This window comes from Gracilinanus agilis, chromosome 5, assembly GCF_016433145.1.
Source record: "Gracilinanus agilis isolate LMUSP501 chromosome 5, AgileGrace, whole genome shotgun sequence".
In the NCBI taxonomy this organism is placed as follows: Eukaryota; Metazoa; Chordata; class Mammalia; order Didelphimorphia; family Didelphidae; genus Gracilinanus; species Gracilinanus agilis.
In genome coordinates this window covers 272,998,916-273,016,488 of record NC_058134.1, presented here as the reverse complement: position 1 = coordinate 273,016,488, position 17,573 = coordinate 272,998,916, and the positions used below count along the sequence as shown (strand labels likewise).

Below are 17,573 nucleotides of genomic sequence, written 5' to 3'. Positions count from 1 at the left end.
GTTTCCCTTGGTTTGTGGGGAGACTCTTGGTGTTGAAAGTAAGGGCAGTTTGGTGGCTCAGTGCATTAAAAGACAAGCCGGGGGGGCAGCTGGGTAGCTCAGTGGATTGAGAGCCAGGCCTAGAGACCGGAGGTCCTAGGTTCAAATCTTGCCTCAGACACTTCCCAGTTGTGTGTCCCTGGGCAAGTCACTTGACCCCCATTGCCTACCCTTACCACTCTTCCACCTATAAGTCAATACACAGAAGTTAAGGGTTTAAAAAATTAAAAAAAAAAAAAAAAAAGACAAGCCTGGAGGTCCTGTGTTCAAATATGGCCTCAGATACTTCCCAGCTGTGTGACCCTGGGCAAGTCACTTAACCCCCATTGCCTAGCCCTTATCACTCTTCTGCCTTGGAACCAATACATAGTATTGATTCTAAGATGGAAGGTCAGGGTTTCTAAATAGATATGATACACATATTTACATATATATTAAATACACAGACATATATTTTAAATAGATATTACATAAAACATATTTTAAATAGATTTTATATATAAAATACATACATATATTTTATATATATATTTTATATGTTATATATATATATATATATATACATATATGTATGTATTTAAATATACACACACACACTTAAAAATATTTAAACTGTGTGACCCTGGGCAAGTCACTTAGCCTCCATTGACATTCTTTTGCCTTAGACATTCCAAGGCAGAAGCTAAGGGTTTAAAAAAAAAAACCAAAAAAAGACAAGAAGGAACTTGAAGCCATGGACATCTCTGAGGAAAGGACGGCCCTTTCAGTTACAGGTGTTGCTGACTTATTCTGCTGCATGTATCTGCCGGGACATCTGGCATAAATAATATAATGTGAATGCTACTTAGTTTACAAGTCATCTTTAGGAAACACTTTAGTTCCCTTGGCTGAGAAATATGGAAAAAGGCAAAGCATTGTGCTCTCAGTAATTTGACCTGTCTAGCAATAATAGCTAACATAACAACAACAACAACAACAACAACAACTACAACAGAAAGCATCTCCATAGTGCTTACTGATTTGTTTCTCACAATAAGCCCTTGAGATAGGTGTTATTATCATTATCCCCATTTTACAGATGAGGAAACTGAGGCAAACAGGTTTAGTGTCTTACCCAGTGTAAGAGGGGAAACTAGATAGTTTAGGTATGGTCGCCAGAAATCACTTAATGTGATTTCAAATAAAATAGACCCAAGTCAGGATGAATTTTATGGTGGTTTATTTACAATTAGGAACTTTGAAGGTAGGGAAGTTGAGAGAAACTCTGGCCGGGACCTGAGGCCTGAACCAGGTGGAATTTAGAGGCCCCAGCAGAAGGGCACAGAGATTAATTAAACAAGGCTTCTAGCCACAAGGCCTCCTCCAATAAGAGACGCCTCCTTAAGGCTAGAAGAGACGCCAAGGGAGGAGAAAGAAAGCCTAACCAACCACGTGACAATTCAGAGGGAAGCCACCTGAGGTCTCAATACTAAGTTCAAAGTTCCAACAACCCTCACAGGAAGTTACCATCATCTCCAGAAGCGAGCATCTTTCGTCACTTCCTGTATCACCTTCAATTTCAAGTGGACAAATGGCAGCCACGACACTGTTTTGGACTGCCCAAAGGGCAGTCCCTTGTTCTTGGTTCGCTCCTTACTATCACTATGTGTGACTTAATTCTAAGTTGGGGGGTGACATTATTCCTGATGGCTAGAGTCTAACAATGAATGAGGATGAGCTAATTCCCTTTACACACCAAGACCATAAAGGTGGGGAATGTCTATGGCCAAATATGAACTCGGGTCTTCTGGATCCAGATGCCTAGTCGAATTGATTAGGGAATAGCCTGAATCCAGCTTACTGAGTCTGATCCCCTCTGCTGGCCATTCGCCTTTGTTCTTTTGACCACAGATCTCCTCCCTTAAACCTGTTTAATTGTCACAACTCCGAGCCTTTGACCAAATGATCCTAGAATAAACATAGAACTGGAGGCATTATAATATAGGGGAAAAGGAACTAGAGGCAGAGGTCCTGAATTCAAGTCCCAGTTCAGCTCTGATACTGGCCAAGTTATTTAAAACTCTGAGGCTCAGTTTTGTCATCTTTGAACTGTACTTGATAATGTGGTTGTGATTTGGAAAGTGAACCTTAAAGCACCTTGCAAATGTGAGTTTATTCCTGTTGGATTGGTGCAAAATCATCTAGAAAAACCCTTTGTTCAATTAATTAAACATTTCTAGAGCACTCGCTGTGTCTGCTCTGAGAATATAGAGATGGAAATAAAACAGCTCCTGTATTTGAGGAGTTTATATTCTACTAGGATTCTACTACATTCTACTTATAGTCTATATTCTGCTAAGTAGCTTATGCTTTCTGAGGGAAAATGACATTTAATTAATTCCAACAGTAAGTTAATAATGTCAACAGGTCATTAACTTTAGAGTGCTAATGATTATTTAATTTAATTTTTGCAGATTAGCTAGCACAGTGGATAGAATGCTCAGCCTGGAGTCAGGAAGACATCTTCCTGAGTTCAAATCTTAGCTGCGTGTCCCTAGGCAAATCACTTAACTCTGTTTGCCCCAGTTACCTCATTTGTAAAATGAGATGGAGAAGGAAACAGCAAAGCACTCCAGTGTTTTTGTCAAGAAAATCCCAGATGGGGTCACAAAGAGTCAGACATGACTGAAATGATCCCATGGCAACAATGGCAGTAGAAAACTGAAGTTCAGAAACTTGAATCCAGGTTCCATTTCTAAAGCAGCATTCTGTCTGCTGTGCAATCTTTTAAATGAAGGACAGCATTGAAAATAAAAAGAATAAGGGATAGGAATGATTACATTCTTGGGCATGTTACTTATTCTACATAGTTTGCATAGAATGGACTTCTTATTGCAATCTTGTAGCTAATGAGATGGTCCAGTCCTTAATCCCATCTTTTCTCTAGCATAATGGAGAGGCAATTCCATCTCTAAGGCACAGGATGCGTTTCTCATGAGAAAATTCCTTGGGTAACTGAGAATCTGGAGACCAAAGGGACTCCACCCATCAGCCAAGAAACCAGACTGGCTCAAAAACAGATTTTGCAGGGATTCACTTTATGGAGATTTAAACTGGCCCTCAATGAAAGCCCCTCTATTATAATGGTGCAAAGTGAAAGGAAAGTGAATTGTTTAGAAAGGGACTTGTAAAAAATGACAGAATATAGACAGTCACCAAAGGTGTGGCACTCACCTGGTGGATGCCAACACAAATCACTCATGGCATTCACAAACAGTTTTCTTTCCTCCTTATCACAATTAAAGAACAATGTGCTTTTTCTTCTCCACCTTCTATAATAGCCTTCTTTCTTACTCATTCCTTCCTCTCTTTTAATTCTTGTTCCTGTGGTACCCATTTTCCACACTTAGTTTCTTTTGGTATTTTCTCAGCTTTCATGAATGAAATATTCGTTTATGCCTTTCAAATTTGAAAATGCTCACAGGAATTATTTTTTGCAGTTTACAAATTTTCCTTTCTCTCCCTCCCCCTCTCTCTCCCTTCCTCCCTCCCTCCCTTTCCTTCCTTTCCTTCCTTTCCTTCCTTCCTTCCTTCCTTCCTTCCTTCCTTCCTTCCTTGTACAAGTGGTCAAGATAATAACATTTGGAGTATTATGGGAAAGTCTTTTCCTGATTTAGAGGAAATAAAGATGTTCAGTCCTTTAGGGAGATTTTTCCCCAAAGTGATATCTCCAGGGCTAACATGAAGAAATAAAATCAAGAAAACTAATTTTTAAAAACTACGAATGAAGTTTTTTCCCTTTCAGACCTCAAACTCTATAACAAAACTATTTGGGACTAGGAAAGCCAGTTATGCTTTGACCAAATCATGAGAAGACAGGACTTGTTGGAAAAGACTCTTGATGTTGGGAAAGATGGAAGGCAAAAAGGAGAAGGGGACATCAGAGGCTGAGAAGGATAGATAATGTCGTAGAAGCATTAAACATGAGCTTGGACAGAGTTCAAGAAGTAGTAGAAGATAGAAGATATATTCTATGCACAACTGAATGACTGAACCACCACCACCACAACAAAAAAATCCCAAAGATAAAGAATAAAATATAATTAAATGTGGTGTTTAATCAGTCCCCGAATAAATTACATAGAGATGTGCTCTCTACTTGCTTTGTAAACTTTTTGTTCATTTTTTTTTATTTTCCCAAATAAAGGTCCCTCTAAATTTTGAAATCCAAATATCTCTGCTTGACTCGGGGTACTTCTTCAGAGTAGGTAGATAATGTGTCTACAAAAACTAAAAAACAGTCTGGCAGAAATGAGGATTTGACCAACATCTTATATCACACAACACAATAAACTAAAAATGAATATGTGGTCCAAATATTAAACATTATGCTATAAAATGTTAGAAGAGAATCTTGTTAGGTACCTTTCATAGAGGTAGCCTAAGAGGTGAATTCTTAACCAAGTATGACATCTACTCAGAGATGACGAGGGCCTCAACAAGAGTGGTAGCTGTGCAAGAGAGATATTATTGATGTAGAAATGCTCAAGAGTTGGCAACTGACTGGGTATTTGGGGTGAGTCAGAGTGAGGAGTCAGTGATTATACCTATGTTGCAAAACAGTAAGTATAGAAAGATGGTGGGCAGGACCACAGGAAGTCCTGGCTTCAAATGTGGCCTCAGACACTTCACAGCTGGGTGAAGTGTCACCAAGCCACTTAACCCCCATTGCCTAGCCCTTACCACTCTTCTGCCTTGGAACCAACACACAGTACTGATTCTAAGGAAGACATTAAGGGTCTTTAAAAATGAATGAATGAATAAAAAAGAAAGATGGTGGGATCTTCAGTGGTAATAGGGAAGTTTGGAATAGGGATGGATTTGAAAGGAAAGATAATTTCTGTTTTTGACATGTTGAGTTTGAGTTAGATACCCATGGGATATCCAATTTGAAATATCTAATAGTTTGTGATGTGGAGAAGGAAAATAAAATTGTGGAGTCTAATTAAGACTAATCTGCCTTCATTTCAAAGATCAGAAAATTGGAACCTAGAGATGGGAAGTGATTTCCTCAAGGTCAAACATGGTGTTTTAGGAGTAGTCAATCAATAAACACTTATTGAGTACCTACTATGTGCCAGACATAGTGCTAAGTACTGGGGATAAAGGAAATATAACCAGGAACTTAAAATCTGATGCAGGAGACAACATGCAAACATGCACACACAAGAACAAGCTATATGCAGGAAAAATTGGAAATAATTAACAGAGGGTAGGCACTGGAATTAAAAGAGGGGGTGGGGAAGGCTTTCAGGAACTGAGCAGGAATTAGAACTCCTGGCTTTTTTATTTTTTTATTACTCCTGACCATTCTTTGTTTTTCTCTTACTTCTAGTTATCATTCCACATGTACTTATAATACCTTAGCCTAATGTTAACATCTAAACAAAGCATAATTCAAAAAGGATAAACATGTTACGGTAATTGCTATTATCAGAGATAATTGAAAAATTGATTGAATATTCAGATCAAAAAGAAAAATCAAAACATCAGTGAGCCCCACCTGGCTGGTTGGCTTATAATGCTGCATAGAGAGCATCAGGGCCACCTGTTTTCGGTATTGCCTGCATTTTAATGGTGCTGCTTACAAAAACCTTGAAAATACAGCCACAAATGGGAAATCCTTTTGGAATTCAGTGACAACTTATTTGAAATGACTTTGTGTACTTGTCTTTTAGCATGGTGCTTGCCACATAGTATTTTTTAAAATGTTAAAATTCATTGGAACAATGGTCCCTCCCAGCCCATCCTGAAAGTAGCTTCTGACCCCCTGGGTCTGCCCTTCTTTCTGCAAAAATGCCATTTGATTTTTATTGTTCCCCCATTTTGGATTAAGCAAACTAGCATGTGGCTCGAGAAGCCTTGGGAAATGATGAAAGTTGGGGGGGGATCCAAAACCTCTTTTTCTGCTTTCTTTGTGCCTAAAAGAATCAGGAGTATCTGTTGTAGAATACCTGCTGATATTGTAGAAATCCTTGCTGATGAGGACTATGAGTTTCCTGAGCTGGACTATTTGTCCCTAACCAAAGACTAGTGAAAAGAAAATTTTTTTTGACGGTGGGGAAGAGCAGGGCTTCAATCTGGGAGATCTGAACAACTGAAAGCAACCTCATAGGCATTCCTGAATGAAAACTGGGATTGGCATATGCTTTTGATTTGGTTTTATTTCCCAAGTTATCCCAAATGCTGACCTTATATGCCTTACACAAGGTAGAGCAGTCTCCTTTCCAGAGGGAACGGAACCTTGCTCCCAGTTGGTTCCCCTCTCCAAGTCTTAACCCTGAGCTTGAGAACCGAAGAGCGATTTCAGACTATATATGGTGTTGGTGTGAGTATAGTACTGGAGTAGAAATCCTTAGAGTATTTATAACACTAGTTTGCTACCCTGAGAGGACTGAGAACAAATGTCAGCTTGGATAATAGCCAGCAGTGAGAATTGTTTTTGGGCTTGTATGATGTACGCCGTAAGAAACAAGTGTTCAAAAGCGTCATGGGGGCAGGAGAGGGGTGGTTTAATAAATCTAATTTTAATTGCTCTTTATATAATCACATTGATTATTTTTAGACTAAATCTCTGACCATTTAAAAATCTGTTTTCACTTTCCTTTATCCCAATTCCTTTTTTTTAAGCTGGGAAGTCTTTGCTCTTGAGTTTTAAAACCCCAAATAATTTCTCCAAACCTTGGCAGTCTCTGGGTGGGTAATGTGATTGTGATTACATTTTAATCATTATTTAATGTTCTAGGCCTTTAGGGATCTCTATAGTCAGCTCAAAACAGTTGACTTTATTATTTCCTTTAGTGTAAATAGAATGGGATAGCTGATAATTTATTTACTTGGAGTCATGAAGAGCTGATCCTCAGCAGAAGTGTGACCCTAGGCAAAGCCCTCCCTTATCTGTAAAATGAAGGTAATGATAAGACCTACCTTCCAGGGTGGTTACAAAGATAAAAGGAAATAATAATTGTGTTTTACAAATCTAAAGCATCTAGAAATGTTAGCTATTATTCTTTTTATTTTTTTATTTGTGGCTGACTCTTTGTGACTCCATCTGGGATTTTCTTGGCAAAGATCCTGGAGTGGTTTGCCATTTCTTTCTCCAGCTCATTTTGTAGATGAGGAAACTGAGGCTTGTAGTATTAAGTGACTTGCCCAGGGTCACCCAACTAGTAAGTGTTTGAGGCTGGATTTGAGTTTCTGAAGCTGAATCTAATGCACTCTATTTCTACACTGTGCTACTAGGTTGCCCATTACTCAATTTATTGATTTTTTTAGATATATTGTAATGATTTTTCCCACATTAGTTAGAGACAGATTTACTGAAAATCCCTATCTGTTTTAGAACACTAAGGCACATAGTCCTCACCATGAGGAAAAGCAGTGTGGTTTAGTGGGAACAGAACTGGACTTAAAATTGAGTCCCAATTCTACTATTAGCTTGGTTGTTGGATCACAGACCAACCTTTTACCTTCTCTGGTCTCATTTAACATCTATAAAATGAGGGGTTTGTACTGAACCTCTAAAGGCCCTTTCAGCTCTGTGGTTTATAATCTTGTGATCCCTGATTATAGGATTTCTTTGTAATTTGAAGTTCAGGAAATTAAATTGCCCTCTATACATTGCTAATATGATTTTTTCTAATTGATATTTATTGTTTTCCCATCCTTGGACACGGAATATGAATGGCACAACATATGGATTCCTGGATTCTGCTGGGGTGGGGATTTTTGAAATATTGTACTAAATGTTGCATGGAATGGAAATTGTTGGTCTGGATCAGAGACAGAAGCAACTTAGCTGCCTGCTTCGATAGAATGATTTCTCCTGCCCAGAACTGACTCGTTGGCAAGAAGAATTTTGATACAAATGCCATCTATGTCAATGTAGTTTTAGGATCTGCTTTTTAATATCCAGAACAATTTGACACTCCCTGGGAGCTGCAGCAGGGTTGTGGAGTGTGGGTGTGTTTCAAGGTTAAGTGCGCCAAGGTTGTTCTTCCCTGGAATGTAAAAGAAGCCTTGGCTTATCAGCATTTTCTCTCAGATTGCTAATGGGTGGTGTGGTTTGTTTTTCTTTTAGGATGTGGAGAAAGAGAAGGAAACCCACAATTATCTCAGCAAAGAGGAAATCAAAGAGAAGGTTCACAACTACAATTTAGCTGTTACTGACAAATTGAAGATGACTTTGGTAAGATGCCCACTTTTACAGTTATGTTAGTGTGAACAGTTAGTACATTTTTGAATCTCAGAACAAAATTGAGAAATGGTCAAAGTTCAAAGTAGATGTGCCATGAAGGCTCAATGAATTCTTTCTCTTTCTTCATGTTGATTCTGTTTCATAAGTAGGTCTCTTGACTTGCCTGGAGTTGGAGAGATCAATTAAAAAGTAATGTACAGGGACAGCTGAGTGGCTCAGCAGAGAGAGCCAAGCCTATAGATGGGAGGTTCTGGGTTAAAATTTGGCCTCAAACTTCCCAGCTATACATCCCTAGGAAATCACTTTAACCCCAATTGCCTACTCTCTGTTGTTTTTCTCCAATTTATCCTGTATGTATCTTGTTTGTACATAGTTGTTTGTATATTGTATCCCCTATTAGACTGTGATTTCCTTGAATGCAAACTGTCTTTTGCCTTTCTTGGTATCTTCAGAGCTTAGTACAGATCCTGCTTAATTATAAATGCTTATTGACTGACTCTAAACCATCATGAATTAGGCCTGTGGACTTGTGGACAAACAGTGTGCTGTGGAGCATGGAGAAGAGGGTAGATGGAATTTAACCTTTAAGTAATTTACTTGACAAAAGTGAGTTGTTATAAAAAGAGGCTATTGTAGTTATGAGCTTCTGAGGATTTGTTTCATAAAATAATAGGGAAGCCTAGTATTTGATAACCCTAAAGATCCCAATTATGGGGGCAAGAACTTACTCTTTGACAGAAACTACTGGGAAAACGTCAAAGTAGTCTGGCAGAAACTAGGATATCAAGATAAACTCAAAATGGGTTCATGATTTAGAGAGAAAGGGTGATGGTGTAAGCAGATTAGAGGAACATGGGACAAATTACTCAACAGTTCTGTGGATAGAGGAACGGTTCATGACCAAATAAGAGCTAGAGAGGTTCATAGGAGGGAAAGTAGATAGTTTTTGCACAAACAAAAACAATGGAGCCAAAAGTAGAAGAAAAGAAGGAAATTAGGAAAACATTTTAGTAGCAAGTTTCTCTGATTTCTCAAGTAGATAAAGAATTGAATCAAATATATATAAAAATAGGAGCCATTTCCGAATGGATAAAGTCAAAGGATATTGACAGTTCTAAGAAGAAGAAACCAAAGCCTATTAATAATAGTTATTTTTAAAATGCTCTAAATCATTAATAATTAGAGAAGTGCAAATGAAAACAACTATAAGGTTCCACTCACACCCATTAGATTGGCCGAGATAACTGAAAAGGAAAATGACAAATGTTGAAAGGATAATGGAAAAGTGGTAAGCTAATGGTCTGTTGGTGGAATTGTGAACTTATCTAATCTTCTGAAGAACAATTTGGAACTATGCTCAAAAGGCGATTGTTGGACTTTGGACCCAACAATACCACTACTGGGTCTCTATACCAAGGAGATCAAAGAAAAATGCAAAGAACCAAAATGTGTGTAAGAATATTTATAGCAGCTCTTTTTGTGGTGACACAGAACTGGAAACCACAGGGATGCCCATCAGTTGGAGAGTGGCTGAACAAGTTATGATTGTGACAAAATGTTATTCTGTAAGAATTGGTGAAGATGATTTCAGAAGAACTTACATCAATTGATGCAAAGTGAAATGAGCAGAACCAAGAGAACAATCTACACAGTAACAGCAATATTATAAAGATATATCTTAGCATATGATACAGATTTGTAACTTAGTATAGACTTAGTAACTCATTGATACAGTAATCCACCACAACTCCAAAGGCTTTAAGAAATAAATTCACTACGTCCAGATACTGAATCTATGAGCTCATAGTACAGATTGAAGCATATTTTTTCTTTCTCTAATTCTTATTTTTCCCCAAAAAACATGGCTAATGAGGAAACATATTTTGCATGAATTAATATGGTATTAATGGAATTAATGGGTAATGTATCTCTTTCCTTTTTAGTGAGTGGAGGAGGAGCTGGAGAGAGAGAATTTGAAACAAAAATAAGATTTAAAAATAAATTAATACAACAATAGGGGAAGAAACATTGAGGTTTTCCAAAGCTTTTTTTTCCTTCTATTTTTAAAAGTGAGTTAAGACAAGATGATCTCTTATAAAAGCAGGATAGACTAATGTAAGAACCCTTAGAGTCTGAAGTAAGGAGCATTATGGGTTCATTTGTGTCTTGAATACTTGCTAGTTGTATGAACATAGGCAGATTATTATCCTCCTGTAGCTTGGATTTCCTCATCTGTAAAATAGAAAACTCTATAGGCAGTAACTACCATATAGGGTTGAGAGAATATTTGTATTGTGCTTTGGCACCCCTCTCTCTTTTTAATAAAATTGGTCAGCTTCATCTGAGTACAATGTCACAGCTTTCATCATGTAAGATATTCCAGCCTGATTGCTACTTAGTACAGCAGGATGAACCTCTCTGTCATTTTTTGGGACAATCCCAAATAACTCAAGGGTGGCTAGTGGGTAAGGGTGGGCAAGGAGGTCAGAAGACAGAAGGCAGCTGGAGGGAAGAAAACACAACTTAGTTACATGAAATTATATATAGAATTCTTGGTAGAATTCTGTAAAAGGAGGCCCAGAAAAAAAAATTGAAAGGGATAAAAACTGAACTGAATTAATTGATAATGGGAATTCCTTCTACCAATGCAAGTGGGCACTTCCTCGGCAATTATTAGTGTTTTAGAGACCATTGAAAGATTACATGTCTTTTTAAGGGTCACTCAATACAACAGAAGTAGCAGGACTTGAATACAGCAGTGGACAGAACCCTGGGCCCTAGAGTCAGGAAGACTCACTCATCTTTCTGAGTTCAAATCTGCCCTTGGACACTTAATAGCTATGTGACCCTGGACAAGTCACTTAACCCTATTGGCCTTAATTTCCTCATCTGTAAAGTGAGCTGGAGAAGGAAATTGCACCCTGCTTCAGTATTTCTGCTAAGAAAATTCCAAATAGAGGTTTTAAAGAGTCTGATACAACTGGAAAATTAATGACCAACAATATCTTTACTGATTTTCGAGGCTACATCTTTATCCATTTTGCCACAGTGGGCCCTGGAAAATTGGCAATAAAGAAAAATAAACTAAATATTAGCTATTACTTTATAGCAGTGGTTCCCAAACTTTTTTGGCCTACCGCCCCCTTTCCAGAAAAAATATTACTTAGCCCCCTGGAAATTAATTTTTTTAAAATTTTAATAGCAATTAATAGGAAAGATAAATGCACCTGTAGCCATCACTGCCTCCCTGGATTGCTGCAGCACCCACCAGGGGGTGGTGGCGCCCACTTTAGGAATCACTGCTCTATAGTTTGATTTTTAAAATTATTCTTATTCTCTTGGACCTTCTTGGAACCTTCCACTTGGTGTTTCTGTTTAACACATGTTGGATTGGAATGACAGAGCATCTGCCTTTTTGGCATGCGATGGTAACACCAGTGCTCTTGGGGCATATCCCTCTTGACCCTTAGAGATGGCTTTCCAGGCTTCTTACTCATTTGGGACAAATCTCTGCTCTCCTTTATGGCCTTCTGAATATGCTTTGTTTCTGCTCATCTACTTGGGGTTGGAGCCCTGGTTTTCTGCCTTTAAGCCTATGTCATGGATCATTTGTTAGAATGAATGATTTCCTTGATTTTCCTTTATTTCACTTGACTCCTGGTATTCCTTATTAAGTGACTTCTGCACTTTGGATAAGCAAGTGATGCTGTAGAAACACTGATAGGATCACATTAACCGAGAGGAACAGAGAGAGAAAGCAAGGAAGAGAATAAGAATGCCATGAGAGCAGAGATTCTTAATCTTGTTTTGGTGTGGTGTCTGGTGAAGCCGATGGCCCCCTTCTCAGAAGAATGGCTTTAAATGCATTAAATAAAAGAAATAAGATTGCCACGAAAGCCAAGTGCAGTACCATTGTCAAAGTACTTTTTTGTTTTTAATTTGCAGAATCCAGGTTTTGAGTCCCTTTATTGGGGCCACCAAGTAGCTGAGGTAGGAGAGAGCTCAAAAAGGGGAACACTGAGAAGCTAAGAACAAAATGCCTGGATTCCTTTTATCTTCCACCTCCTTTTTTTTTTTGCCTCCTGAGGATCATGGCCATATGCTCCATAAGCCTTCTCCTAGGAACCCTCCCTTTGAACATCTGTCTTCCATGTGCCTTCAGAAGTGCCTGAAGGTTCTCTTCTCCCCGAGTTTGGCAGAAATAGTCATGGGAGAAGCCTCCAGTTTAACTCAACTTTGACTGTTGCTATTTGCTAAACCAATTGCCTCGAAGATTTCTACTTAGTGCCGCCCTGTGGCCCAAAGACCTTAACTTACCCCATCTTCCTTAAGATTATAATTCATTCCATTCATAAATTATGAATAAATGTTTATGATTTCCAGAAGTTACCTATCACAGCCCAAATTTGACCTACTTTAAGAAATCTTAGAGGCATCTTGAAAGTTCCTTGTAACCTGCTTTGTATTGATGCTGAGTAAGAAATGATGTTTAAATAAAAGAATCCTCTGCCTGCAGGAATAGCAATGTTTGTCAGCAGCCCAGATTACCCTTTTTTGTTAGGGTGTCACAAAGTTTTAATTGTGGCTTTCTTTTCTTCTCCAGGTACTGGTTTTTTTGTGTGATCGGTCCAGATATTTCTCGTTATTAGCCTTAGAAGGTTTCATGGTTTGGCCGGCAGGATTAGAACGGACATATTACCTTAAAAAAGGGTCCAGACTCCTCACGTGTGGCTGTAGCAGCATGAGTGAATGGGTCTGCGAGGCTTAAGTGTATTGGAACCAGGAGAGATTACATCTGCCCAAGAGGCTTATGAGGGCTTCCCAGTGAGGTCCTTCTTTTTTTGATCTTGAGCTTTAATTTCATCGATTTAGGCCAGTAGTTCCCAAACTTTTTTGGCCTTCCACCCCCTTTCCAGAAAAAATATTACTTAGCGCCCCCTGTCACATACTATCACCGCTCCCTTACAGTTATTCACCACCCCCAAATACATCTGTGGCCATCACTGCCTCCCTGGATTGTTGCAGCACCCACCAGGGGGCAGTGGCGCCTACTTTGGGAATCACTGATTTAGGCAATCCCCACCATGGAAACTTTTTTTTTTTTTTTTTTTAATGGAAACTCATTTTAAGAGTGTTGTTTAGCTGCTTGTGTAAGACTGTAATTCTAAAAGTTGCCAGGAGCAATGATTACCTGTTGGTAGTCATATAGTAGTTAGTACAGATTTTGAACCAAATTCCTCTTGGCTCCATAGCCTCCCCTCTCAACACCACCCCACACTTACGACCTTTCTCTCCAGGGGGGAAAAATATATTTTTTAATCCTTACCTTCCATCTTAGAATCAATGCTCTATATTGGTTCCAAGGCAGAAGAACAGTAAGGACTAGGCGATGAGGCTTAAGGGACTTGCCCAGGGTCGCACAGCTAGCAAGTGTCCGAGGCTTGGGGGACGTCGTTAGTGACCATCTGCCACCAAAATACAAGAGTCCAAATAGGGAATGCGTTTTTCTGCTTGACCTCGGTCCCGTCTCCCATCTTATTTTGGTGCCTTCCCAATATGTGGCTCTTTTGTCTTCCTGTTACAGAATTCCAATGGGATTTACACTGGTTTCATCAAAGTCCAAATGGAACTGTGCAGACCCATCACTGCATGGACTTCTCAGAACCCTGAAAAGCCTGCTTCCAACAATAACAGCTGTATGAACACCCTTCACATCAGCAGCACCAACACTGTCCGGGAAGTTATCGAAGCCCTGCTCAAAAAATTCCTGGTTTCTGAAAGCCCAGCCAAGTTTGCCCTTTATAAGCGTTGTCACAGAGAAGACCAAGGTACGTGTGTCCCCCCGGGGCAGAGTCCAAAGGGACCCTTGTCTGTATGTTAGAGGATGTTCTGCACCCCAGCATGGAGGGCTTATCCCCGGCGCTGTGGGGTGTCTCTCTCGCAGCGCCACTCTCTTAAGTCTCCTTTTCTTTCTAGCTTTCCTGGATGGAGCTGGAAACAGCTGTGGGATGTGGACTTCTGCCTTGGCGTTGCCCACTTAGGAGAGTGTGTCCCAGGCACGCCTGCACTTGGTGCCCAAGGGCTAGGGAAGAGGGTGGGCATGCCAGGAGTCCGTAGGTGGCATTTTCCTCTTGCCAGCCTAATTCCTTTCTCATATTTGGAATTCTCTGCTGCTCACTGCAACAGGGTTAGTGACTCGGTTTGGATAGTGCTGTTGCCCGTTAATTTTTCAAGCCAAGCAGACACAAGAACTTGCCTGGCATTTTCTCTTTTGCCACATGATTGTGGGTTCATTCATGCTTTTAAATGAATCCCAGAGCTGTGGCAGCTTTTTGTTCCAACTTTTGATCACGTTAAAAGCTTTTGACCTTGACTGTGGAAAGAGTCACTCGATTTTCTTCATCATAGAAGACCCCTCGTGCTCTGGTCAGTCTTAACAAAACGCTTTGGCCCGTGACTTTAATGGGTTGTTTCTCTGAAAACAACGCAGAGAGCAGCAGTAATGGCGCCGTGCTCTCGCCCTTGTCTGTGGCTGGCCCTTGATGGCACTTGGCTTGTTTTCCTACTGGCCAGTTGTAGTAAGATGGGGAAGCGAGGAGTGACAGATTTCTCTGGAGGCCGGATCAGGCCAGCTCAGTGGATACAGAAGGGCTCTGTCCAATGGACTGCTTGTCGTTTCCTTGTACAGTATATGCGTGCAAGCTCTCGGACCGAGAACACCCCCTTTATCTGCGTTTGGTGGCGGGGCCAAGGACAGAAACGCTGAGCTTCGTTCTGCGTGAGCATGAAACGGGAGAGGTGAGTCGGATGCTTTGGGTATTGTTGGGCCGGAACAGGGAAAACTCCTCTTTCTGAGTTCAGATCTGGCCTCAGACACTTGCTAACTGTATCACCCTGGGCAAGTCCCTTAACTCCATTTGCCTCAGTTTCCTCATCTGTCAAATGAGCTGGAGAAGGACACATCAAAAGGAAAGTCCAGGATCTTTGCCAAGAAAATCTCAAATGGGATCACTTTTTATATCATCTGTGTGTCTGTGTAATCTAACTATGTTTGTCTGTCTATCTGTCTATCAGTCTGTCTGTACATGTCTATCCATCCATTCATCTATTTATCCATCCATTTGTCTATCTGTCTGTAGCCATTCATCTGTCTCTGTCTTTCTGTCTATCCATCTGTCTGGCTGTCAATTTGTTTATCCATCTGTCCATCCATTCATCTATCCATCTGTCTGTATATCTATCCATCCATCAATTCATCTCTCTTTCTTTTTCTCTTTTTCCATCTGTCCATCCATCCATCTACCTATAACATATATTTATCTCACTGGCAAAACAATTAGGCATTGCAGATAGGTAGAAACAAGTTCACATTTATTTATATAGTCATCTTTTTTGTTCATATATTGAAATGTTTGTGTTTGTTAAGAAGTCACCATTTAAAAAGTAAATTTAGGGGATTTGAATGTTCTATTTTGTCTCCAAAGGTTCCTGCTCTTCTGCTTTTACCCTGTTAGCTTCAGTTTCAGAGTTGACACTTTCCATATGTTCATTCCTAAGAAGAAATGTCCTTGCTGATTCATTGTAAACAGGGAGGAAAAGAGTCTCTTGCTTTTTGGCAAGCAAGACTCTGAATTAAACAAAATTTTTAAATTTCATAGGATAATAGATTTAGAAATGGAAGGGACCTTAGAAGGCCTCCTAGTTCAACCCTCTTAATTTTACAGAGGAGGAAAATTCAGACCTAGAAGAGACTGATTTGCCCAAATTCATACAGGCAAGAAGTGAAAAGAGCAGGATTTGAACTCAGAGCCTGGCCCTGTGTGCTTTCTGCTGTATTGTATTGCCATAAACAATTAAGATACCATATTTGCACCTGTCTACTTAGAAGTCTCCTCCTGTCAGGAAGAATATATTTAGGTCAGTGCATTCTTGGGAGAATGACCTTTTGTGAGCTCCATGGTTGACATTTTGTTGTTCAGTTGTAATCCAACCCTTGATGACCCCATTTGGGGTTTTCTTGGCAGAAATACTGGAGTGGTTTCCCATTTCCTTCTCAGCTCATTTTATAGATGAGAAAACTGAGGCCAACAGTGTCGAGGGACGTAATCAGGGCTGAGTCTCTCGTCTATAAAATGGAAATGCAAATAACTCATCCGCTGACAGGATGTTGGAAGATGAATGAGAGATGATGAAGAATGAGAGATGATCTATTCAGTGGTTTTGAGCTACTAAGAGGGAAAAACTGCTTTAATAAATTATTCATGTTGCTTTTTGAAAATTCTATAACTTTGGAAGCTTTCTGAATACAAGCTGCCATTGTTCACAGAAGTACTACTTTGGCATTCTCATTTGGATTCTTAAAAGGACCTTTTGAATATATATTAGCATTTCCCCTGAAAGCTCAAACTCCAAACACACATTCGCAGAGCCTCTTAGTTTTTAAATTTGTATTGTTCTTCTAAGTCATTCCATCTGGTTAGCTTAATTTGTAACCTCCTGAGGAGGGATCTGGCTGCCTTTAATTGGTTTCTAGTGTCATCTCACATGTTGTTGGAGTTTAGTAAATGTTTAAATATCAGAGTATTTTAAGTGAACAATTATCCCTCACTGCTTTGATTGTTTTTTGACTTTTGGACAGCCTCGGGAGGAGAGAGTCTCTCTACCAGAGATCATAGGCCCTGATTCTACCATTTAGAATCGTAGAGACCTGGGGAAATGCCCGCAGTCACACAGCCAGTGTGTGGCAGGGGCAGGACTCGAACCTCCAGCCACTGCCTCTCTTAAATATCCAATATATATTTTCTTGCTTCTTAATTTTCTTTCTTTAAATTAAATGATTTATTTTAATAAAATAATAATTTAACGAAAAGCCATTGGTTGCTCATGGGTAGGATGAGCTAACATAATAAAAATGAACATTCTACCCAAATTAATTTACCTATTTAGCGCCATACCTATCAAACTACCAAAAAACTTCTTTACTGAATTAGAAAAAACTATAACAAATTTCATTTGGAATAACAAAAGATCAAGAATATCATGGGAAATCATGAAAAAAAATGTGAAGGAAGGGGGCCTAGCAGTACCAGATATTAAACTATACTATCAAGCAGCAGTCATCAAAACAATATGGTACTGGCTAAGAGATAGAAGGGAGGATCAGTGAAATAGACTTGGGGTAAATGACATCAGCAAGACAGTATATGATAAACCCAAAGAGCCCAACTTTTGGGACATGAATCCACTATTTGACAAAAACTGCTGGGAAATTTGGAAAACAATATGGGAGAGATTAGGT

The 17,573-nt window shown here is 39.4% G+C and overlaps 1 protein-coding gene across 1 annotated transcript in view; it reads left to right on the top strand.

Annotated features, from left to right (window-relative positions):
* The window catches only part of RASSF3 (Ras association domain family member 3), a 130,172-nt gene that overhangs the window by 103,289 nt on the left and 9,310 nt on the right, over positions 1-17,573 (top strand). The window contains exons 2-4 of the mRNA XM_044679451.1: positions 8,159-8,266; positions 13,860-14,103; positions 14,964-15,073. Coding sequence (XP_044535386.1) covers positions 8,159-8,266; positions 13,860-14,103; positions 14,964-15,073 — 462 coding nt within the window. The remainder of the gene's footprint in view (positions 1-8,158; positions 8,267-13,859; positions 14,104-14,963; positions 15,074-17,573) is intronic.